This window comes from Myotis myotis, unplaced genomic scaffold, assembly GCF_014108235.1.
Source record: "Myotis myotis isolate mMyoMyo1 unplaced genomic scaffold, mMyoMyo1.p scaffold_m19_p_2, whole genome shotgun sequence".
NCBI classification, from domain to species: Eukaryota; Metazoa; Chordata; class Mammalia; order Chiroptera; family Vespertilionidae; genus Myotis; species Myotis myotis.
The window spans coordinates 25,670,737-25,695,326 of NW_023416324.1; the positions used below are offsets into that span (position 1 = coordinate 25,670,737).

Genomic DNA, 24,590 nt, shown 5'->3' on the forward strand with positions numbered 1-24,590 from the left:
TTTCTTTATTGTAGGACTGTTCAGAGATTTGACCAAGGAATCCTTTTTTTTTCTAGGACTATCTCTCAGGTCTTTTGGTCGGTGGAACACACTTTGAGAAATGCCTGGTTTAGAGGAAAGAGCACCACTGGCTTTGGAATTTTTGGCAAGTTACCTAATTTCTCTGAATATTAATTTTCCTAACCTTAAACTGGGGATGATAATACTTGCCTTGGTGGTGGTGTGAGGAATAAATGAGAGGTATATAAAAACACTCAGCTAAAAACTTGGTGACCTCATAATTATAAATTGTAGTTGTTAATATTACATAGGTTACTTGTTTCTTTTTCTTGCACTTATGCTTATAGTTCATTTCACTATTTCTGTTTTCTTTATCAGAAAGTGAGGAAGGAGGGCAAATAATTAATTTTGATAGTGTTATTAGTAGCTTTATTAAAAGGTTTGATGTTCTAAATAAAACTGCTAAGTAATGTGGGAATCATTAACAAAATGCTTTTTATTTTACACTCTGCTCTATTAAATGAGTATTGAGACTAGATTCAACTTCCCAATTATATCAACTGAATTTTTTATTCATTAAAAACAAATGAACAACATCGAAAGCTATCAAACTTTCATCATAACAACCTTGACATTTTATGTGGTATAATAAAAATGTTTTATTTTTCTTTTTTTCTAGTCAATAAGTTGATTGCTGAAGAAGGACCTTTCTTTCTGCAAATGCGAATAAAACATTTGTTGAAATCTAACTGCATCCCTCAGGCTACTGCCTTATCAAAGCTGTGTGTAGACTCTAAAGAAATTTCGAATGTGTCATCTTTTCAGCAAGCCTATATCACATGCTTATGTTCCATTCTCCCTAATGAAGATGCTATTAAGGAGGTGAGTAAAGCAAATAACTGCTGTTGTCATTCAGATTTACTATAAAAATTTTTAATATATTTTTATTGAGAAAGGGAGAGGGAGAGAGAGTTAGAAATATCAATGATGAGAGAGAATCATTGATTGGCTGCCTCCTGCACGTCCCCCATTGGGGATCGAGCCCGCAACCCGGGCATGTGCCCTTGACCGGAATCAAACCTGGGACCCTTCAGTCCACCAGGACCAATAATCTATTAATCCTGTCACCTTGTCACTCTCCCTCATCCTCAACATGCTCTCACTTCCCTCCTTCACTTTCCATAGTCATTGTTATCATTCTCTTGCATACACCTTCAATTCCTCTGCTGATCTCTCCCTTACCTGTACTTATTTGATTACTAACCAGTATCCCGAGTCCCTGAATTTCTACCAACTCTTTTTTTTTAATGGTTTTTTTAAATTGATTTCATAGAGGAAGGAAGAGGGAGAGAGAAATAGAAACATCAATGATGAAAGCGAATCATTGCTTGACTCCATCCTGCACAACCCCCACTGGTGATCAAGCCCGCAACCCAGGCATATGCCCTTATCCGGAATTAAACCCAGAACCCCTCAGTCTGTAGGCCAACACTCTTTTTTCTTTTTCTTTTTTAATATATTTTATTGATTTTTACTGAGAGGAAGGGAGAGGGATAGAGAGTTAGAAACATCCATCAGCTGCCTCCTGCACGCCCTCTATTGGGGATCGAGCCTGCAACCCAGGTACATGCCCTTGACCGGAATCAAACCCGGGACTCTTCTTCAGTCCACGGGCCGACACTCTTATCCACTGAGCCAAGTTGGCTAGGGCTCCACCAACTCTTTATCTTAACTTGCATCGGTGATGCCAAACTTGTGTGGAGAAACATCTGCCAACTAAGTTTTACTTTAAATCACTGTATTTCTTTACTTACTCTTCCACTGTCTTAGATTACTATTTCATAGTTTTTTTCCTCTTCAAACCTATACTATAATTTGTGTCCCATGTCACTCTGTTTATGAGCTTTCTATTTCTCTGAGGAGGCAGTTATAAGAGAATTTCCAAAAGCTCCTTCCATGAAATCTATTCACCTGCTTGCATCTATGCATATACAGCTTCTCTTTTGTTACTAAGGACATATCTGTTCTTCCAGCTTAGGTCAGTCCCCTTGACTTCTGTATCAGATCCCATCTGCTCTTGCCCCCCTCAACAGTTCCAGGAGCAGTTCTTTTCTCTATTGAATCAATAATTTCAACCTCTGCTATATCTATCTCGCCAGGATTTATGTTGTTAATTTTTCTATCTTTAAAAAAGAAATTTTAAGATTACACTTCTTCTTCCAGCTACCACCCCATTTCTCTCCTGGCCTTTTGGGGTAATTTCTTGAATGAATTTTCTAAATTTACTGTTTAACATTTTTATCCTTGAACACTTTCTAATATGGTGTTCACCCCTGCCAGTTTACCACATCACTAAGTCCAATGAAGCATTCTCAGTTTTCATCTTATTCAATCTAACTTCTTAACTTTGTCTTTTAAACTTTTATCAGGTTTTCCACTTGGTTCTAGTTTACCACACTCTCTTGGTTTTATGTCTACCTGATTGGTTGCTCTTTCTCAGTTCTACTCTAGGACTCTTTCTCTCTTTTTCTATCTACACTTATCCCCTCGATTTGCTCATCTAGACACATGATGGTAAGGACCAATTATGGTTTAAATCCCAAATGTTTTATTTCTAGACCATTTCTTTCCTCTGAACTCCCCACTTAAAAATCCAACTGCCTAATTATATCTGCTTGTATGGCTAAAAGATCTCAAACTTAGCATGTCCATAACTAAGCTCCCAATATTCCTAATATTAGGAGCTTTATGTTTTTATGATTCCCTTTGAATGAAGTCAGTTGTTTTCCAACTATATTCTCAATGTTAAAGGTGGGGAGATGGGTAGTGAATAACCAGCCACCATTTTTTTGAGTCCTTACTATGTGTTAGGCATTAGTCTAAGTGCTTTATATACATTGTCACATTTAATCCTCATAGTAACTGTTAGCTCCATTTTATTAGTGAGGAAACTGAGGCTCAGATTAAGTAATATGTACATGGTTACAGAGCTTAAAATGATTATGTTGAGATTTATACCTGAGTACAGACAGTCCTCGGGTTACATTGGACTCAAGGTACGTGGTTTCGTCACCATCTCCCATTTATTTATTTAAAAAAAAAAAAGTTCCGTCATTTTGACGTATGTACATATGTGCTTTATGTTTTTTATTATTTATTTACCACAGGTAAAGGACAGGAACTGTTATCTTTCTTTTAAGTTTTTTTTACCGTTTCACTTCATTACTGCTGTGTATGTGCTCCATGTGAGTAACATAGGTGCTTATGTAGGTGGGTTCTGACTTATGGTGAAAATCGCATTACATTGCGCTGTAGGAACGGATTTCCAATGTAACCCGAGGACCTGTGTATATTAAAGATATAAGTGATAATAAATCTTGGCCAAGGTGTTAAATATCTAAGGGTTTATATACCCAGTGCTATCTTAGGCATTGGGGATAAAAAGATGAAATCAGAAACCTCCAAATTGATGTACTTGCTTGCATTCTTGCTCCCTACATTTTATTCTCCTCAAAAGTAGCCAGAACAGCCCTGACCGGTTTGACTCAGTGGATAGAGCGTCGGCCTGCGGACTCAAGGGTCCCGGGTTCGATTCCGGTCAAGGGCATGTACCTTGGTTTCGGGAACATCTCCAGTAGGGGGTGTGCAGGAGGCAACTGATGGATGTTTCTCTCTCATCAATGTTTCTAACTCTCTATCCCTCTCCCTTCCTCTCTGTAAAAAACCAATTAAAAAAAAAAATGTAGCCAGAACAGCTCTGGCTGGTACATGCCCAGGTTGCAGGCTTCATATCCACTAGGGTCATTCAGGAGGTAGCTGATTGGTATTACACTCTCACATAGATGTTTCTTCCTCCCTCCCTCCCTCCATCTAGGGCAGGGGTCCTCAAACTACGGCCGCCCGGGGTTTTTGCCACCACTGCCTGTTGCTTAGCAGCCGACTAGTTTTTTTTAAACTATAGTCCGGCCCTCCAGTGGTCTGAGGGACAGTGATCTGGCCCACTGTTTAAGAAGTTTGAGGACCCCTGATCTAGGGCATTAGAACCACCTGCGAATCTTTTTAAAATCCTGATTTCTGGGACTCATCCTCCGGAAATTCTGTTTCTTTGTTATGGGGTGGGGCCACAACATTAGTAACAAAGAAACAGAATTTCTGGAGGATGGGGCCCAGAAATCAGGATTTTAAAAAGATTCCCAGGTGATTCTAATGTGCAGCCAAGGTTGAAAACCACTCATCTAGGGCAAAGACAATCTTTAAAAGTTGCTTTGCAAAAATACCAATGAATCACTAGTGTTGTTACTTTAAAATCAGCATATGTTCTAAGGTAGAAGAGTTATACACATTTTGCCATCTACTTCAGCTGAGTTCAGAAGAGTCAAATTAACTTGAGCAACAGGTGGGAATACAAGTACTTATATTTGGCACCTGTGGGTATCACAGTAATAGATGTGTGTAATGGGAAACCTCTGCTGGGGAAAACACATACAATTAAGAAGAATTGATAGGGTTAGCTTGAAAGCCAAAATTCAGAACCCCAAATTCAGAACTCCATGGAATCCTCAATTCTAGTTTGCAAATACTTCATTTAGAATTGAATGTGATGACATTGCTATTAATTTTACATATGAAAAGATTTTAATGAAGGTCACAGACTTGGCCATGGCCCAGTGTCCCAAGTGGATGTTTCCTTTTTTTTTTTCCACTACTGAAAAAAATCTTTGTAAAGATCAAGTTTTCCACATACAGTGTGAAGGAAAATGATGTTTTAAACATGAAGCACTTATATTATTATGAAGAACCAAGAAATCTATCAGCAAAGTTCTTGACACAGTGTAGGTGACCATTTCAATCCTGGTCCCTGAATGAACTGTATCTTCAGTGTTTAATGTGGTTTATAGCCACAGTAACAAAGGCTTGTTTCTTCTCTTGATGGGAAAAGGAATAGACAAATGGCCTAATTTACTCACCAGTCTAATACTGTTGGGAATTGACACAGTCACTAGGTATAAATGATAGAGCAAATACATTTAAACAGGACCCACTGGGAATTCAGTTTGGGAGTAGAAGTAAAAGTAAACACGAACATAGAAATTCCAGGTGTATTTTAAATAAGAAAGAAGACTAAGATGGATCTGGAACAAGGAATAATAACAGTGTATAATTAAATTTAAAATTAAAATCCGAATAATTTTACTTTATCATTATGATCATATAGGGAATGAGATGTACTCAAAAATACACTAAAGGTAAAAAGGCATTCTGAAGAAATTGAGAATTTGTCTATTTAAATATTTTATCTTTTAAAGCAAAGATGTTTTAAAATATCCCAAAGATATTTTTATTGATTTCAGAGAGGAAGGAAGAGGACGAGAGAGAAATGATGACAGAGAAACATTGGGTGGCTGCCTCCTGCACACGCCCTACTGGGGATTGAGCTCCGGGCACGTGCCCTAACGGGGAATTGAACCGTGATCTCCTGGTTCATAGGTGACTCTCAATCACTGAGCCACACCAGCTAGACCAGAGGTGGTTTCTTTTTTTTTAATGCTTTGAAGAGGCATCTTCCCATGACTCAGTATGTCTCTGGATCTCACATCTAAGTTTCACTTTCATGGGTTACATGTGGGTATTTTGGTTGATGTATGATTATACTGGTGCAGTCATTTTGGAGAGTTAGACATCATTTTCAAAAATTCAGTAGGATGTTGTAAGTTTCTCTTAGATACACACAGTCATTGGATTTAACTAGAAAAATCAATGGCCATTTATTGCTTCAAAAAACTTATATGTGCCCTTGTGGAAGGCCTCCATGGCACCCCCATCAACTGCATTCCCTGTGACTACCCGACTACCAGGGAGGTCTCTGTGCTGCCTCTGATGTGGATCACCCACTGATTTCTTGGCCACCTTATCTCCTCTAGCCAGCCTGGGCCCTGCCCAACTTTCCTCACTCTGGAGCCTTCCATCTTCCAGAGCGCCTGAAAGCCAGGCACAGGGATCCGAGCTGAAACTTAGTCAATTCCCCAAGCCCTTTCCTGTCCTTATGTACCCCGGCTTCCTTCCTGCATTTGTGAGGCCCCCTTTGAGGTACCTTGCTCTCTGCTCTCCATCACCCTCCCTGCCCTCTTGGCACATTTCCCCTGGATCTGTCTTCCTCCCAGCAGTAATCTTTGTCCTAATCCCTCCATCTTCCAGTCATCCAAGCAAATACCACCCCCCACCCCCACCCCCGTCTCTTCCTTCAGGTCAGCCAGCCGCTATCCTGTCTCCTAGCCTCTGTCTCTGGAAGTGTCCCCCTGAGTCTCTATGAATTATGAGTCCCAGCATTTGACCCTCAACCTTGCTGTCCTCTTTCTCCTTACCTGCTCCTCCCCAAAGCCAAGCAGGGCTCCAGCTGGGAGGGCAGCTGACAGCCCAAAAAGAAGGGATGGGGAGTAGGAACCTACGCTCAATGTAGTGATGGTCTGTGGTATTGCTATAGTTTAAAAGAAGCCAGATGTTTAGAATCCTTTTTTCAAGTGATGTCTATGAACTTAACAGGGATGATTCTCCCAAAGATAGGCCCAGGTTTACATGAAATACAGGCTTGTTAACTATAACTCCTACCTTTCTCCTACTTTAAGGGTGCATGTGACAGGAATCTTTTATATGGATAATTAAATCCACTTCAATTCCATTTTGAAAATACATTTACCAGTTTCAGTTTTTAAAATATATTATTATAAACAAATTATTTGTATTATACAGTGGAGCCTTGACTTATGAGTTTAATTCATTCTGAGACCGAGCTCGTTAAGGAGCTCGTTAACTCAAATTACTCTATTAACTCAATGCAAAAAATCGGCCAAGAGACAGCTGGTATCTCAAAAACTCGTTAGTCGGGACACTTATAAGTCAAGGCCTCACTGTATCTCAGAATGGATCAGGAAAATTCTAGATTGAAAACCACTGTTTTAGATTGAAAATACTATATTGAAATTATTTCAGTAATGTCACTGGCCAGAATACTGGTTTGCTTTGGTAGCCCAAGCAAGGAAGTAATGGCAGAAGACAAATATACTTTACCTACCTTCTCTTATCCCACTATTGATATTTAGTTGGCTGATTATCATGAAAGTCTAATAATTGCATCTTGTCCCCACAGTTCATTTTTTACAATAGCTAAGGTGATCTTTTTTTAAATAATAAAATATAGACATTTTATTTTGACATAATTTTAGACTCACTTGTTATTGTAAGAAATAATAGACATGCCTTTCAACCATTTCACATGCATTCATTGGACAATTTTACTTGGCACTGGGGATACAAAGGTAAATAACACAAAGAAGAGCAGCAGAGAGCAGTCATACAATGTGAGATTTAGGGGAGAGGTCTGAGCTGGAAATTAAGAGTTCCAAGTCATCAGCGTTTGAAATCAGAGAGTGGATGAGATTTACTTTTTCAGAACTCTGGAAATTACGTAATAGCTTACCACACCCTTAGGAGGTTTTTAGTCAAGAAAAACAGATGAATTTCAGTAAGAACAGCAAGCTTGGTGGCATTTTAACTTTCCCTGCTTCCCATCTGCCTCCTACCAGCTTCACAGTAACCTTGAAAGCAGCTTTAAAACTCCAGTAGCTGTAAAAACCTGCAGCCTAGAAGCCACTCAAGAAAACAGCAGAATGGTTTTGGAACTTTGCAAAAGCCCATCCCCAATGACTTGTCGCTCTTTGACCTATCTGGCAATTTTCTAAAAAGCTCCATTCTCAGGACTTGTCTTTATTTGACTCAAGCGTTTGCTCTGCTAAAAGCTCTGTCTCTAGAATATGTGTCAAAAAAATATTTGTGATAATTTATTAACATGACAGTTGTCTGAGGAGGCATTACTAACTAGTCAGGTTAACAAGAGATTGGTCAAAAAATTAAGAAGAAAAACTGGGATAGGGGACTTTGAAAACCTCGAATATATTCCTAGGATTCTGGAAAGTAACATGCATGTACAGGACTATGTGTCTACTAAGGAATGACCTGAGAAGGCCCTAATCCCTCACCTCTTGTTTAACTTGGGGCTCTATACAACTAGGAAATGAAGGGCAAAGCAGAGTTGTAAACTACCTACTGATATGTTGAAAGCATGTCCTAACGCACAAACAGAGCTGCTTGTCAAAAGCAGAGAGACCTACTTGTTCAAGGCATTTAAACAAACCTCCTGAATATGTTGAATATGTAGCTGACCATTAAGCAAACTGAGCAAAGATTTATAGTGGCCACACATGACAAAGTATATAGACTTTAACAGAATTATTCCAGGAAAGTCACTAAATAAACAAATAGTAACAATAACAAACCCTAAAGAGATGGGGGAATCAGATTTCCAAAGTTGTCACAATATATTATTTAAAATATCCATAAACCCTAGGGATAGGAACCATATTTAAGAACAACAACAACAAAAATTGCTCAGCTGATGTTGTTCAGTGGTTGGGCATCAACCTATGAAACAGGAGGTCCTGGTTTGATTCCAGGTCAGGGCACATGCCCGGGTTGCAGGATCAATTCCCAGTAGGGGACGTTTGCAGGAAGCAGCCAATGGATGATTCTCTCTCATTATTGGTCTTTTTTTCTTTCTTTCTTTCTTTTTTTTTTTTTTTTTGTTAATCCTCACCCGAAGATATTTTTCCATTGATCTTTTAGAGAGTAGAAGAGAAAGGGAAAGACAGAAACACCGATGTGAGAGAAACACATCAATTGGCTGCCTCCTGCACCCATTTATAATACGGAAACAGTCATGAAATAGATTGTTCTTGATAGAGAGAAGGGACCGTTAGAGGGTTTATCCTCCTATTTTATCAATATATAAAAAAAAGCCCTAGAAAATTTTACGGATTTGCGCAGAGGTTGTTCTTGTTTGTTTATTTGTTTTTTAAATAGTATAAATGAAAAAGATGTGTGTTTCAATTTGAAAAACTCACCCACAATATTTTTTCCTTATTTATATGAAAAATGATATATTAATACAGCATTTATATTTAAAACAGTTTCTTAGTTGTCTCCCGCTAGCCCTACTGGCAGCAAGGGTAAGCCCTTTATTTTTCTATCTGTAATTGGAGTGACTTGAATAAGATTGAAAACAAAATAAAAAATGGGGAATATGATGGTACTTCAGCTGAAAATAACCTGAAGTTAGTCTACATAATTTGACTCATTTAGATAGTAGCAATGTCCATGAGTAATTTTTTTTTTTTAAATATATTTTATTGATTTTTCACAGAGAGGAAGGGAGAGGGATAGAGAGCTAGAAACATCGATGAGAGAGAAACATCGATCAGCTGCCTCCTGCACATCTCCCACTGGGGATGTGCCCGCAACCAAGGCACATGCCCCCGACCGGAATCGAACCCGGGACCCCTCAGTCCGCAGACCGACGCTCTATCCACTGAGCCAAACCGGTCAGGGCCATGAGTAATTTTTTTTAACTGTACTAAAATGTTTTTATTATGTAAGGACTGCAGTGGAACTTTTTATAGTATCCTCTTCTCTGTTTAATATTTTCTTATATAAAATATTTCATTCTATAAAACTCAGCCATTAGGTCATAGAAGAAAATTCTATCTAATTCTTGCCTCACCAATTATCAAAATGGAAGCTTTACATTATACAACAAAGTGTACAGGAAAGTTACTATTTTCTTTTTTACTTACTCATCTCATTTTTGATAGATTGCAAAGGTCGACTGCAAGGAAATACTAGACATCATATGTAATCTGGAATCCGAGGGTCAGGATAACACAGCATTTGTTCTTTGTACGACTTACCTTACCCAGCAGCTCCAAACTGCAAATGTATATAGTTCTTGGTAAGTATATTTACTTTTTATTTCCTTTATTTGTCAGTGCATAGTATAGCAGTTAGGGTTTATGTAAAACATTGGTTTGTTTCAAATTTAAAATCTAAACAAATTAAATGATGACTTGTGAATAAAATTTTGTTTATAAGCTAATCCATTTAATTAATGATATCATTGGTTTAATCTTTCCTGGAAGAGTCCAGAAATAAATGGTTAAAAAGTTTGCGCTTATCTTTGTCATCCCATAGAGCAGTGGTTCTCAACCTTCCTAATGCCACGACCCTTTAATATAGTTCCTCATGTTGTGGTGACCCCCAATTTCATTGTTACAAATTGAACATAATTAAAGCATAGTGATTAATCACAAAAACAATATGTAATTATATGTGTTTTCTGATGGTCTTAGGCGACCCCCAAAGGGTTCTCGACCGACAGGTTGAGAACCGCTGCCATAGAGGGTTGTTTGTTAACTCTAATATGTGCCTTTTTCTTTAAAGATAAAATTATGGCACTATGAAAGATTGGTGTTAGGTTGTTTTCCTTTACATTTATTATATCTTTTGGTAGTCACTTTCCCCCTCTTATGTGGAAACCTACTCATTATCTAGGTTTTTAGGTCAGACTTGCACTAGCGAAAGTAATCCATTTGAATAGTAATTTCTTTCGCAACTTTGGTACTATATTGCAGAATTGCATTATTTTGGTTTTCATTCCATTTTATATCTTGTTTGCCTACTGCAGTGATGGCGAACCTTTTGAGCTTGGCGTGTCAGCATTTTGAAAAACCCTAACTTAACTCTGGTGCCGTGTCACATATAGAAATTTTTTGATATTTGCAACCATAGTAAAACAAAGACTTATATTTTTGATATTTATTTTATATATTTAAATACCATTTAACAAAAAAAATCAACCAAAAAAATGAGTTTGCGTGTCGCCTATGACATGCGTGTCATAGGTTCGCCATCACTGGCCTACTGACTACTTAGTTGTTAAAAAGGAAATAGTAGGTGTCACCCATGTTCTTTCATTCTAACTGTATTAAGTCTATTTAGGCCAGAAGACCTGATACACAGGAAACCTCTAAAATGCAAGAGTCTGGCAATAAGAAATCAGATTAGTGGTATGGATGATGTTATAGGAAGTTAGAAAAAGATTTTCACTGTACACCAGTGTTTAAGAAAAGTATTTGAGTTTTAATTAAAAAAATAGGTTGGATTTGTGCATTAACTTAATTAGAGGAGCCTTGAGTATTTTAGAAACTAAAGATGCCCTGAAGTTGAAATGAGCATTTTGTTTATAGGAAAACCTAATAACTCTTTTGTACACTTTAGCCTTCATCTCACTCTGGAGTGTCTATGTATATTTGCATAGTTTTATGTTATTAGCATTTTGTATATCACTATATTTCTTTTTGTTTACTATTTTATATAGAAATATTACTTGTGTACTATAAATTATTTCACCCAATCCTCATAATAATCATTTCATAGATGAGGTAGCCAGTGGAAGATCAGAGAGATTAGAGAGAGAAGTCTTGTGATTGCCCAAGGTCTCAAGGCTAACATGGTAGATCTGAGATTCAAGCCAAGGATTTTTGACTAATTCAAATGGCAGTCTTTACCACCAAGTTCCTATGCCAGAGTTATGTGGGATAGGGGCTTAAAATATATTTTGTAATAATCATTGTGGATTATATCTAAAAAATGAGGTTTTTTGTTGTTGTTATTGTTGTTAATCCTCACCCAAAAATTTTTTCCCGTTGATTTTTAGAATGGAAGTGGGGGGGAGGGGGAGGAGACACAGACATTGATGTGAGAGAGACACATCGATTGGTTGCCTCCTGCAACCCAGGTAGGTGCCCTAGACTGGGAATCAAACCTTTATCCATCTCTGACCACTGAGTCATACCAGCTAGGACGAAGCAGTGAGGTTTTTGATTACTAAATCAAGTAGAGGTGGTTGTTTTTTATGCATTAGAGATTAGAGATTTTACCTTCAGTAAAACAGATATATTCACTTGAAGAACAAACTCTTATTTTTCTTGTCACGGTTAACCTCTGCCTCTAATGAAAAACTATCTGGTAGTTATAGTTAGGTGTTCAGTGCAAAGAATACATTAAATCACATATGGGATGTGTTATAAACGATTTTTAAAACTACGGTCAACACAGTTCTTTTAATAACCCTGATACAGCTTCCCTTTTATAGTGACCCATACTTTTTTTTCTTCTCTTCACTCTGCTACCATTAGCTCTTCTAAAGATGTTAGTGGCTCTAGGATTAGTGCTGTTCCCCTGTAGCAGGAAAGGATTGCTAGGGATTTCCTTCTTATTGGCCTCCCAGGGAGCTATAATGAGAAAAGAAAATCTTAAAATCACTTCACACTTTGTTAAAAGTAAGCTCCCGCCGAAACCGGTTTGGCTCAGTGGATAGAGCGTCGGCTTGCGGACTGAAAGGTCCCAGGTTCGATTCCGGTCAGGGGCATGTGCCTGGGTTGCGGGCACATCCCCAGTAGGAGATGTGCGGGAGGCGGCTGATCGATGTTTCTCTCTCATCGATGTTTCTAACTCTCTATCTCTCTCCCTTTCTCTCTGTAAAATACCAATAAAATATATTTAAAAAAGAAAAAAAAGAAAAGAAAAGTAAGCTCCTTCAAAGCAATTCAAAGAAAAATATAATCTAAAATTTAAGGTTTTGGAAACTTTTTTTACCCTTCTATTGTTTTACAAAGACTTTTATTAATGTGGTATTTTTAACGAGATATTTGTAAAAAAAAAAAAAAAGATATTTGTAAAAATATGACAGTAAAGTTGGGTATGGTAATAAAAGCAGACACTTAATTTTAAACACATATTTATTTGTTTACTAGAGAGAAATTTGTTGTTCCACTTATTTATGCATTCATTGGCTGATTATTTAAAAAAAATTTTTTTTTATTGATTTCAGAGAAGAAGGGTGAGGGAGTGAGAGATAAACATCACTGATGAGAGAGAATCATTGATTAGCTGCCTCATGAACACCCTGGGGATCGAGCCTGCAGCCTGGGCATGTGCCCTGATGGCGAAGTGAACCTTGAACTCCTGGTTCATAGGTCTATGGTCAACCACTGAGCCACAGCCGGCTGGGCTGATTTCTCTCTCTCAAAATCTTTACTGTTGAAAGTATTACAAATTTCCTCTCTTTCCCCCCATTTTCCCCCACCACCCATTCATTGGTTGATTATTTTATGTGTCCTGACTAGGGATCGAACCCACAGCCTTGGTTTATTGGGATGACTCTCTGACTGACTGAGCTGGAAATGTCATCCTTTAATGTGGTCACCATGGAAGATAATTTTTGAAATGTATACTATGTAACTATCATCCCAAACAGTTTTTTATTCTTACAGAAATTTCCTTCAGAGACATTTACCACATTAAAATATTTTATTGTTTTATAGCAGTGATCATAGTATTGATCTCAAAAGATATGTGGCTTTTTTTTTTTTTTAAATTAACCTTGCTCTGCTCTCCCTTGCCCCCCAACTTTTGGCTAGCTGTAAAAATTAAGTGCTGGAGGAATGAGTTTCATATAGATGTCTAGCAGTGGTAATGTAACTAGAGTAGTCATGCAAGTGAGAAAGGTAACCATTTTTTAAAAATATTTTTTTTATTGATTTCAGAGAGGAAGGGAGAGGGAGAAACATCAATGATGAGAGAGAAACATTGATCAACTGCCTCCTGCACACCCCACACTGGGAATCCAGCTTGCAACCTGGGTTTGATGCCCTGACCAGGAATCGAACTGTGATTTCCTGGTTCATAGTTCGATGCTCAACCACCAAGCTAGGCCGGCTGGGTACATCATGACATTCCAAAAAATGGGGTGGAGAGGTTTATAGCAAACACCAGTTGCTTTAAGTGTTTTACCTTAATTTTTTGTTTTATAGGGAATTGACACTCTTTTGGAGTAAACTGCAAAGAAGAATTGACCCTTCTATAGACACTTTCTTGGAGCGCTGTCGTCAGTTTGGTGTCATAGCTAAAACACAGCAGCATTTATTTTGCCTCATTAGAGTTGTACAGACTGAAGTGAGTAATTTATGCTTTTTATGCTGATTGTCCTGTAGGGAAGAAATGAGGGAAGAGATACCTCTCAGGCAACTCATTTTAAATAAGGAAAAATGAGGAATATTGGGGTTTAATAAAGTTATGGAGTTGGACCTATCTTAACTGTTTCTGAAGATTGACTTCCTTTCTTAATGGGAAATAGTAATTTAATGTGATAGACCATTGCGGAAAGGAAGATTATGTTTCTTTGCTGTCACCTCAATCACCCTACATCTACTTTTCCTAAAACAGTGTCCTATATTTTTTGCAAATTAACATAATAGTTATAAGGCATGTTTGTTTGCAGATTAACATAATAATAATAAATGAAGAAAATATAATTGCATTTCCAGCTTCTTGAAGATGTAATGATACATTTTTCTGGGGTTTGGAGTAATAGAACAATAGTTCCAGAATAAAATCTACACAAATTATAAACTTCTCTGCAAATAGGAAATAAGTTAGATATTTTTAGGAAGTAAATATTTCCAAAAATGAATTGAATTGCCAAAAATAAAAACCATGTTTTTTGAGTTAAGCCTTATAGATATTCAGGGTGGGGCAAAAGTTGTGAGTATGCAACATACAGTTCATCCTGTATTAATTATTACGCCATTTTCCGTATGAACAACTGTAAACCTACTTTTGCCTCATCCTATATGCTATGACTACTAGCCTAGAGGTTTGAGGTGAGTCTTATGCTATTCTCTGTTTTTGTTTTGTTTTTATTATCTTCTCATTATTTAGTTCTTCATATAGCCAATCTATAATGGGTATGTTTTACGCGTTACTTCTTTGACAATTTCCAAGATTGTTTTTATTTTTAATTTATTGTTTTTTGCCAAGGATTATTATACTAAAGTCAAGGCGCAGTTGTACTTTTGATATTCCCTATCTCCTTTAATGCATCATTCCATATCCTATACTTTATTTTATATATGTTGATCTAGTTTTCTCCGATGAAGATAGAAAAAGGTTAAAACAATTGTCAAAAGCAAATTCATGATCAAATAAGTTAGGTGATAATTATTTCTAATCACTATGAACGAAGTTGTGTCTTCTATCACAGAAAGAACATGTTCAAGTAGTTATAGAACTTGCCTTATTTTAAAAACTTAGTGTTACAACTGGCCTTTTAAAATTGTTTTTTAATCTTTAAGGAAAATGTTAGTTTTCTATTGCCACATAAAAAATTACCATGAAGTTAGCACTTAAAACAGCACCATTTATTAGCTCACAATTTTGTAGTACAGAAGTCCAGCACAATGTGGCAAGGTTTGCTACGTAGAGTATCACAAGGCTGAGATTGAGGTGTTTGGTCAGGCTGTTTTTATCTGGATGCTCTGTAGAAAATCTGATTTTAAGCTCATTCTTATTGTTGACTATATTCAGGTGCTAATTTTCTTGAAGGATATTAGCCACAGTCTGTTTTCAGCTCCTAGAAACCTCCCTCATTCCATGCCTTTATTTTTGAGCCAGGAAAGGCGCACTAAGAATCCTCTTTCTTCAAATCTGACCTCTTCCATCTGACTTCCAGACTTAGATTTAGAGAGATCAGGTGATTAGGTCAAGCTCACTTAGGTACTCCATCTAAAGATCAACTGAATTGGGATCTTAATTACATCTGCAAAAGCCTTTTGCCATATAACATAATACAATCATAGGAATAAAATCTCATCATATTTAAAGGTTCCACTTACACTCAAGGGAATGAGAATATACAAAGGTGAGGATCACTGAGGGCCTTCTTAGAATTCTACTTACCACAAGGAACCACAGAACATGGAAAAGTTGCTAGAGGATTAGGAATAGTGGGTTTCTAACTCAGACCCAGGAATTTGATGTACATCTGTATAACCTGAACCCATATCTCTTAATCACAGACTAGGATACTTTTTACCCTACTTACGATAGTTGGTCTAAAGCAGTGGTTCTCAACCTTCTGGCCCATTAAATACAGTTCCTCATGTTGTGACCCAACCATAAAATTATTTTCATTGCTACTTCATAACTGTAATGTTGCTACTGTTATGAATCGTAATGTAAATATCTGATATGCAGGATGGTCTTAGGCGACCCCTGTGAAAGGGTCGTTCAACCACCAAAGGGGTCGTGACCCACAGGTTGAGAACCGCTGGTCCAAAGGCTAGAAAAGATGGACTGATACATGGAAGGGGGGTAAGCGTAGAATTTCTTTCAAATGGAGAGACCTGTTTCTAGCTTTTTAAAAGAGAGAGGCTAACCTAACCTAAATCAGTTTTGATCTAGTTCTGCTATGAATGGTAGAAATCCCATAATAGTAGTGGTCTAAAGAAGATAGAAGTTCCTCCCTCTCTCATGTAGGTAGATAATCCAGGTAGACAGACCAGGGTTGCTTCAGTGGCTCCACATATCAGAAACCCAGATTCCTTTTGTCTTCATCAACAAATAACTTCCATCTCATATTCTAAAAATTATTCCAAAGTGCTCTCTCCAGCTTGGGAGCACACTCAAAACTTTCCCTTCCCTCTCTTTCCCCACACCCCCTCACCCCTACCCCCCAGGCACATTACCTTTGCCTTTCTCTCTCCTAAGCTCCAAAGGCCCTTCTTTTGCTTCTGTAACTTGTTTACCGAGCCTATGAAGCCCAGCTGGCTCACTTCGATCACCTCTGTAACTTTCTAAAAAATCTTTCTCTTATGATTTGAATAAATAAAAAGTGTTCCAATCCTAGCTGTAATGTCTCCATTCCAGATAGCAAGAAGGGAGGTGGGGGACAAAACATACTCTGACACACCTTTCCTCATTCCAAAACACACACACACACACACACACACACACAGAGAGAGAGAGAGAGAGAGAGAGAGAGAGAGAGAGGGAGAGAGAGAGAGAGAGAGAGTCAGAGCTACATCTAGCTGCAAGGGAGGCTAGGAGATATATTTATCATTCTGGGTGACTTTAAACCCAGATAAAAATCAAGTAGTCTGTGTTTTATTTTTAAATATGTTTTTATTGATTTTCAGAAAGAGGAAGGGAGAGGGAGAGAGAAATAGAAACATCAATGATGAGAGAGAATCATCCATTGGCTGCCTCCTGCACACACACTACTGGGGATTGAGCCTACAACCTGGGCATGTGCCCTGACTAGGAATCGAATCATGACCTCCTGGTTCATAGATGGACGCTCAACTACTGAGCCCACTGGCCGGGCAGGTGATCTGTTTTTGTAGAAGAGGAGGGGAAAGGATATAGGGAGACAGCTAGCAACCAGTCACATAGCCCTTGGAATAGAAAGGGATAATGATGCTGAAAGTTGGTGTGGGCATTAGGTCTGTTGCAGATAGCAACCGTGTATAATGGAGAAGGCCTTGTCACAGTACCTCTTTATTTTCTGGGCTTCAATTTTCTAGAAATAAAGAGCTTAAGACAGATTATTATTTAAAGGTGTTCAGAGTAGTTAAACTTTAATTCTATGACTTGAGGAAGTCATTAATGGAAGGGATTACTTTAGAGAATGCATGGTCTCAAGACTTTTAAAATAGTATGACAGAATTAATGTAGATGTTGTTATATTTGGAAGTGGAAGGTATAAATAGAGGGATCATTTTGAATCCAGTTCATTTGATCATGGGGCCCTTTTGGTGAAACATATGGTACTTACGACTGTTTTGCAAAACGTGTGATTTGTAAGGACATACACCTAGTTTGCAGCAGTCGGGACTAGACAAATCTTTTTTATTTTTATTTATTATTTTTTGTTGTTGTTAATCCTCACCTGAGGATATTTTTCCATTGTTTTTTTTTTTTTTTTTTTTTTTTTTTTTTTTTTTTTTTAGGGAGAGTGAAAGAGAGAGGAAAGACAGAAATATCAATGTGAGAGAAACACATTGATTTGGTTGCCTCCGACTAGGGCCAGAGCCCAAGGAGCCTGCAACCACGATACGTTCCCTTGACCAGGATTGAACCCAGGACCCTTTGGTCTGCAGGCCGACACTCTACCCACTGAGCCAAACCAGCTAGGGCAGGACCAGACCAATCTTGATAAATTGCATAATGTGATATCAGAATATCACTTGTAAATTAGAGCACAGATGACTTGGAGAAAGCCAAGTGAATTTTTAAATCATGGTTTCTCAACAAATTATTAGTACTTAATGTCTTTTGGAACACCCCCTTTTTTTAAACAGCCTAATCTGGTTTAAATGGTAAAATTTGTGAAGTCAATGTGAATACTTAAAAAAAATACAAACCAACACCTAGAAATACTATTATACATTCTGAACAGATATGCCAAGCAGTTACTTGTTAAAGGATTGGTGTGAATAAATTAGAATTAGGATGTGGAATGTGGATCTGAATTTTGAAGAAATTGATGGATATGCATAAGTTAAACCAAGAAGCTGAAGGACAAAAAGTGGCATGGCATATGATACTGGATTAAGGGCACATGGGATATAGCGAAGTCAGTTAAGTTTTGGAGTCAATATATGCTATGAAGTGGTTAAGAACTCAGGCTCTGAAAAAAGATTGCTTTAAGTTTAAATCTTGTGCTCCTTTGCTCACCAGCTAGTGCCATTGGGCAACTACCTTCTGAGCTTTGGTTTCTTCATTTATAAACTGAGGATAATGTATGCAAAGAGCTTATTTAGAATAGTGCTTAGGATGTAGTAAGGGTTTTGTAAATTTATGGCAATTATTTCTTTGTGTTTCCAGCATTTTGAATGGTGCCCAATATGGAAAAAATTGTTTAGCAGATTAATTACTGATTTGAACAGTGGAATTTATCCTCAGTTATTTCACATGGTATTCTGTTGAATATTTATTATGTGCCAACATTGTAGTAATTACTTTATATTATCTTAATTCAGTTTTATTACAATGTTAGGAAAATCTAATATTACCACTACTATTATCATTTTACAGATGAGGAAACTGAGGCATAGAGGAGTTAAGAACTTGTCACTATAGTGAAGTTGGGGTTCAAAGACAGTCAAAGTCCAACTTGAAATTCTATGCTCTTAAGTAATGCATTTTAAGCTACTCTGCCAATATGATCCCACTTTTCTTTGCTCAGATTATTTTCCCATTCCCTTTCAGCCCCTCCTATAAAAAAGTCATCTTGGCCCTAACTGGTTTGGCTCAGTGGATAGAGTGTGTCAGCATGTGGACTGAAGGGTCCCGGGTTCAATTCTGGTCAAGGGCACATGCCCTGGTCGTGCAGGAGGCCACCAATCAATGATACTCTCTCATTGTTGATGTTTCTATCTCTCCCTCGCCATTCCTTTCTGAAATCAATAAAGATATTTTAAAAAGTCATCTTACATGCATTAGCCTTTTATCACAAATAATCAGATACTTTTCCTGATTTTCTTTATTAGTTTCTGAGAACCTAATGCTATAGGGAGTTTTTCTGATTTCTGTTGTTTTTTCCCATGGAAAGCTTGAGATTCAGTACATCTATAACTTTAAAGTACTAATTCTTTTAGGAGGAGATGAGGAGAATGTTTATTTTAGCCTCGAGGTTTTGAAAATACCCAAGTATTCATAAGACATGCGTTTTTTACATTGAATTAAGTCTATTATTAGACTTACTCATACATGTGTTTCTTCTTGTACCCATTTACTTAAGCCTTATTCTTTATACCCAATGTAAATTCTTTTTTGGATCCTTTGGTGACCTTATTTATCCTGAATTCCTTTGAATTCATGTGTCCTTATTGTTTATGTTTGGCACATAGGTTAATTCATTGAGAGTTAGGGATGCTTTAATATGGAGTTTATATAACTTTCTATAATAAATAATAACTTTCCTTCCCTGCTTTCCTTGTAGGCACAAGACGCTGGTCTTGGAGTATCAATTTTACTATGTGTCAGAGCTCTTCAACTCAGATCAGCTGAGGATGAAGAAATGAAGGCATCAGTTTGTAAAACAATTGCTTGTCTTTTACCAGAAGATTTAGAAGTTAGACGAGCCTGTCAGCTTACAGAATTCTTAATTGAACCCAGTGTGGATGGGTTTAATATGCTGGAGGAACTGTATATGCAACCAGATCAAAAATTTGATGAAGAAAATGCACCAGTTCCAAATTCTCTCCGATGTGAGCTCTTATTAGCTTTAAAAGCCCACTGGCCTTTTGATCCCGAATTTTGGGACTGGAAAACTTTAAAACGACACTGCCACCAACTTCTAGGACAGGAGGCCTCAGATTCTGATGATGATCTAAGTGGCTATGAAATGTCTATAAATGACACAGATGTTTTAGAGTCATTTCTTAGTGACTATGAGGAAGGTAAAGAAGATAAACAATATAGAAGAAGAGATTTGACAGATCAGCCCAAGGAGAAAAGAGATAAAAAACCCACTGGTTCTTCTGAAAGATACCAGAGGTGGCTTCAATATAAATTTTTCTGTTTGTTATGTAAGCGGGAATGTATAGAGGCCAGAATTCTTCATCATTCTAAGATGCACATGGAAGATGGAATTTACACTTGTCCAGTTTGTATTAAAAAGTTCAAGAGAAAAGAAATATTTGTTCCTCATGTGATGGAACATGTTAAAATGCCACCAAGCAGAAGAGACCGTTCTAGAAAGAAATTACTGCTGAAAGGCTCTCAAAAGGGAATTTGTCCCAAGAGTCCCTCTGCAGCCCTGGAGCAAAATCAATCATCGAATGAACAAGCCAAAGGAGAGTCTCATGAATATGTCACATTCAGCAAATTAGAAGATTGCCACCTGCAAGACAGAGATTTGTATCCATGTCCTGGCACAGACTGTTCCCGTGTGTTTAAGCAATTTAAGTACTTAAGTGTACATCTTAAAGCTGAACACCAAAATAATGATGAAAATGCCAAGCACTACTTGGATATGAAAAATAGGAGAGAGAAATGTACTTATTGTCGACGACATTTCATGTCTGCATTTCACCTGCGGGAGCATGAACAAGTGCATTGTGGTCCTCAGCCTTATATGTGTGTATCTATAGATTGCTATGCTCGGTTTGGATCAGTGAATGAACTACTTAACCATAAACAAAAACATGATGATCTGCGTTACAAATGTGAATTAAACGGCTGTAATATTGTTTTCAGTGACTTGGGACAGCTTTACCACCATGAAGCACAACACTTTAGGGATGCATCTTACACGTGCAACTTCGTTGGCTGTAAAAAGTTCTATTATTCCAAAATTGAATATCAGAATCACCTCTTAATGCATAATGTTGAAAGTTCAAATGAAGATGTGAAGAAATCAGTGAAACTTGAGGAGCCTGCAACAGGTGAAAAACCCCATATACTTGACCAGACTGATAAATCACATTTACCTGAGGATCTTTTCTGTACAGGATCAGCTAGTTCCCAAATAGAAACTGCAGAAAATCTGAAAGAAAACAGTGACAGTAATTCTAGTGATCAGTTAAGTCATAGCTCTTTAGCTTCTATGAATGAAGAGTTAATTGACACATTGGATCACTCTGAAACCATGCAGGATATATTATTATCTCATGAGAAAGTCTGTGTGTCCTCCAATTTAAAAGAAAAATGTCCCAGTGTAAGAGTTTGTTTTGATGGGACTAAGTTTACCTGCGGTTTTGATGGCTGTGGTTCCACTTACAAAAACGCAAGAGGGATGCAGAAGCATCTACGAAAGGTACATCCATATCATTTTAAACCCAAAAAGACGAAAGATCTCTTTCCCTGTTTGGATAATGAACACAGTCAAACAACTGTAAAGTTTGATGCAGAGCCTAAACCCAGCTCAGATACAAACAGTGACTCCCCAGATGAAGGTCCAGATCACAATATTCATGCTAAATGTAAACGAGAACATCAAGGTTATTCTTCAGAAGCCTCCATTTGTGCTTCTAAAAGGCCATGTACAGAGGATACCATGTTGGAACTTCTGTTGCGCTTGAAACATTTAAGCTTGAAAAACTCAATAACACATGGCTCTTTCTCAGGGTCATTGCAGGGGTACCCATCCAGTGGTGCTAAGTCTCTTCAATCGGTTTCATCTATCACAGACCTTAATTTTCAGAATCAAGATGAAAATATGCCAAGTCAGTACCTTGCACAGTTGGCAGCTAAGCCTTTTTTCTGTGAGCTTCAAGGATGCAAATATGAATTTGTGACCAGAGAAGCTTTGTTGATGCATTATCTTAAAAAGCATAATTATTCAAAAGAAAAAGTCCTCCAGTTAACCATGTTTCAACATCGATATTCTCCATTCCAGTGTCATATTTGCCAGAGGTCATTTACAAGAAAAACACACCTTAGGATTCATTATAAAAATAAACATCAAATTGGCAGTGACAGAGTAACTCACAAACTATTAGATAATGAAAAATGTGATCATGAAGGCCCATGTTCAGTTGACAGGTTGAAAGATGATTGTTCTGTCGAACTTGGAGGTGATCCCAACAGAAACCCTGAGAAGCCACACTGTCATTCCAAAAAGGATGAATGCTGTTCAGAAACAGATTTGGAGTCGTCTTGTGAAGAAACAGAAAGCAAAACATCTGATATTTCATCACCAATAGGTTGCCATAGAGAAGAACAAGAAGGAAGAGAGGGGAGAGGTAGCAGGAGAACTGTTGCTAAAGGAAATCTCTGCTATATTTTGAATAAATACCACAAACCATTCCATTGTATTCATAAAACTTGTAATTCCTCATTCACCAATCTAAAAGGCTTGATTCGCCATTACAGAACTGTACATCAGTACAACAAAGAACAGCTATGTTTAGAGAAAGATAAAGCAAGAACCAAAAGGGAACTTGTCAAATGTAAAAAGATATTTGCTTGCAAATATAAAGAATGTAACAAACGCTTCCTGTGTTCCAAAGCTCTTGCTAAGCACTGTACTGACTCTCATAATCTAAACCATATTACAGAGCCTAAAGTGCTTTCTGATGCTGAATCTGCAGCAAGGTTTTCCTGTAACCAGCCTCAGTGCCCTGCTGTTTTTTATACATTCAGCAAGTTGAAGCACCACTTGATGGAACAGCATAATATTGAAGGAGAAATACATTCAGATTATGAAATTCATTGTGATCTTAATGGCTGTGGCCAGATTTTCACCCATCGCAGTCATTATTCTCAACATGTCTATTACCGACATAGGGACTATTATGACGAGCTGTTTAGAAGTCAGAAAGTGGCAAATGAAAGGCTACTAAAGAGTGAAAAGGTATGTCAAACAACTCTCACTCAGGGGCATGAACATCAGACTACCAGGAGGTCATTTAATGCTAAGGCTAAAAAATGTAGCTTAATCAAAGATAAGAAAACTCCAATTACTTTCAAAACAAGAGCTGAAGCCCTCCATATGTGTGTGGAGCATTCTGAGCACACACAGTACCCCTGCATGGTTCAAGGATGCTTCTCTGTGGTGAAGTTGGAAAGTAGCATAGTGAGGCATTACAAACGTACCCATCAGATGAGTAGTGCCTATTTAGAGCAACAGATGGGAAATCTTGTCATTTGTGTTAAGTACGGTACCAAAATTAAAGAGGAACCCCCTTCTGAAATAGAGCCCTATATTAAAAAAGAAGAAGATGGGAGCTGTGAATCAGAGCACATAAAGCACAGCCACTACCCAGGTGACTATAGCATACCTGTCCAGAGCACTGATTCCCTTAATCCAGGTGAAAGGGATGAAGGTCAAAAAGGATGTACAGAAAACAACCAAGTATTTGAGGCAGATACCCTGCTTTACAGAGGAACTTTGAAATGCAGCCATAGTTCAGAAACCACTTCTTTGGAACAATGTAATATAGTTCAGCCTCTCCCATGTAAAATAGAAAATTCCATACCTGATCCTGATGGAACTGAAAATGGGACTTACTTCACGAGTTTCCAGCTGCCTTTACCAAGGATCAAAGACTCAGAAAGTGGGCAGCAAACTTTAGGGCAAGAAGACACTGTAAAAATTTCAACCCAGGTCCCAAAAGAGAATTTTAGGAAGCACCCACATCCCAGATCATTTGATTTGAAGACTTATAAACCTATGGGATTTGAATCTTCATTTCTGAAGTTTATTCAGGAAAGTGAAGAGAAAGATGATGATTTTGATGATTGGGAGCCTTCAGAGCACTTAACATTAAGTAGTTCCTCACAATCCAGTAATGACTTAGCAGGGACTGTTACAGTAAATAATATGGTGAATGACAACAACCCTGAAGCTGACATACCTCATTCTTCCAGTGACTCTGCAATTCATGAGAACCTGACTGCAATCCCACCTTTAATAGTAGCTGAGACAACAACAGTTCCTTCCTTGGAAAACCTGAGGGTTGTATTGGACAAAGCATTAACAGACTGTGGAGAGCTTGCCTTAAAACAGCTTCATTATCTTCGGCCAGTGGTTGTCCTTGAAAGATCTAAGTTTTCCACACCAATTTTAGACTTGTTTCCAACAAAAAAGACAGATGAGCTTTGTGTAGGAAGTTCCTAAATAGCAATTTTGTTTTCAAAACAGACTGGCTCCAACACTGCAACATGGGACAATTGCCAACTCGAACAAAGGCTGAGAACCAGCCATACCATTGTTTAAGGTAGATTAGGCTGTGTATTTACATGAATGTATAATATCTATGTCAGCACTATCAGCTGAGTCCATTAGCTCTCCAGTTGGTTTATTGATTGGGTTTTTTTTGTTTGTTTGTTTATTAAAAGTAAGAAATGGAACTGTA

General features: G+C 37.7%; 1 protein-coding gene across 4 annotated transcripts in view; it reads left to right on the plus strand.

Moving 5' to 3' along the window:
* Positions 1–24,590, plus strand: part of RLF (RLF zinc finger) — a 61,758-nt gene extending 37,168 nt beyond the window's left edge. For 3 of the 4 annotated variants that reach the window (XM_036350394.1, XM_036350395.1, XM_036350397.1), the window contains 4 exons: positions 680–882; positions 9,702–9,838; positions 13,761–13,902; positions 19,730–24,590. In XM_036350394.1, coding sequence (XP_036206287.1) covers positions 680–882; positions 9,702–9,838; positions 13,761–13,902; positions 19,730–24,352 — 5,105 coding nt within the window. In that variant the 3' untranslated portion in view covers positions 24,353–24,590. Of the gene's footprint in view, positions 1–56; positions 146–679; positions 883–9,701; positions 9,839–13,760; positions 13,903–19,729 lie in introns of all 4 variants that reach the window. The other variant, XM_036350396.1, reaches the window with a different exon arrangement.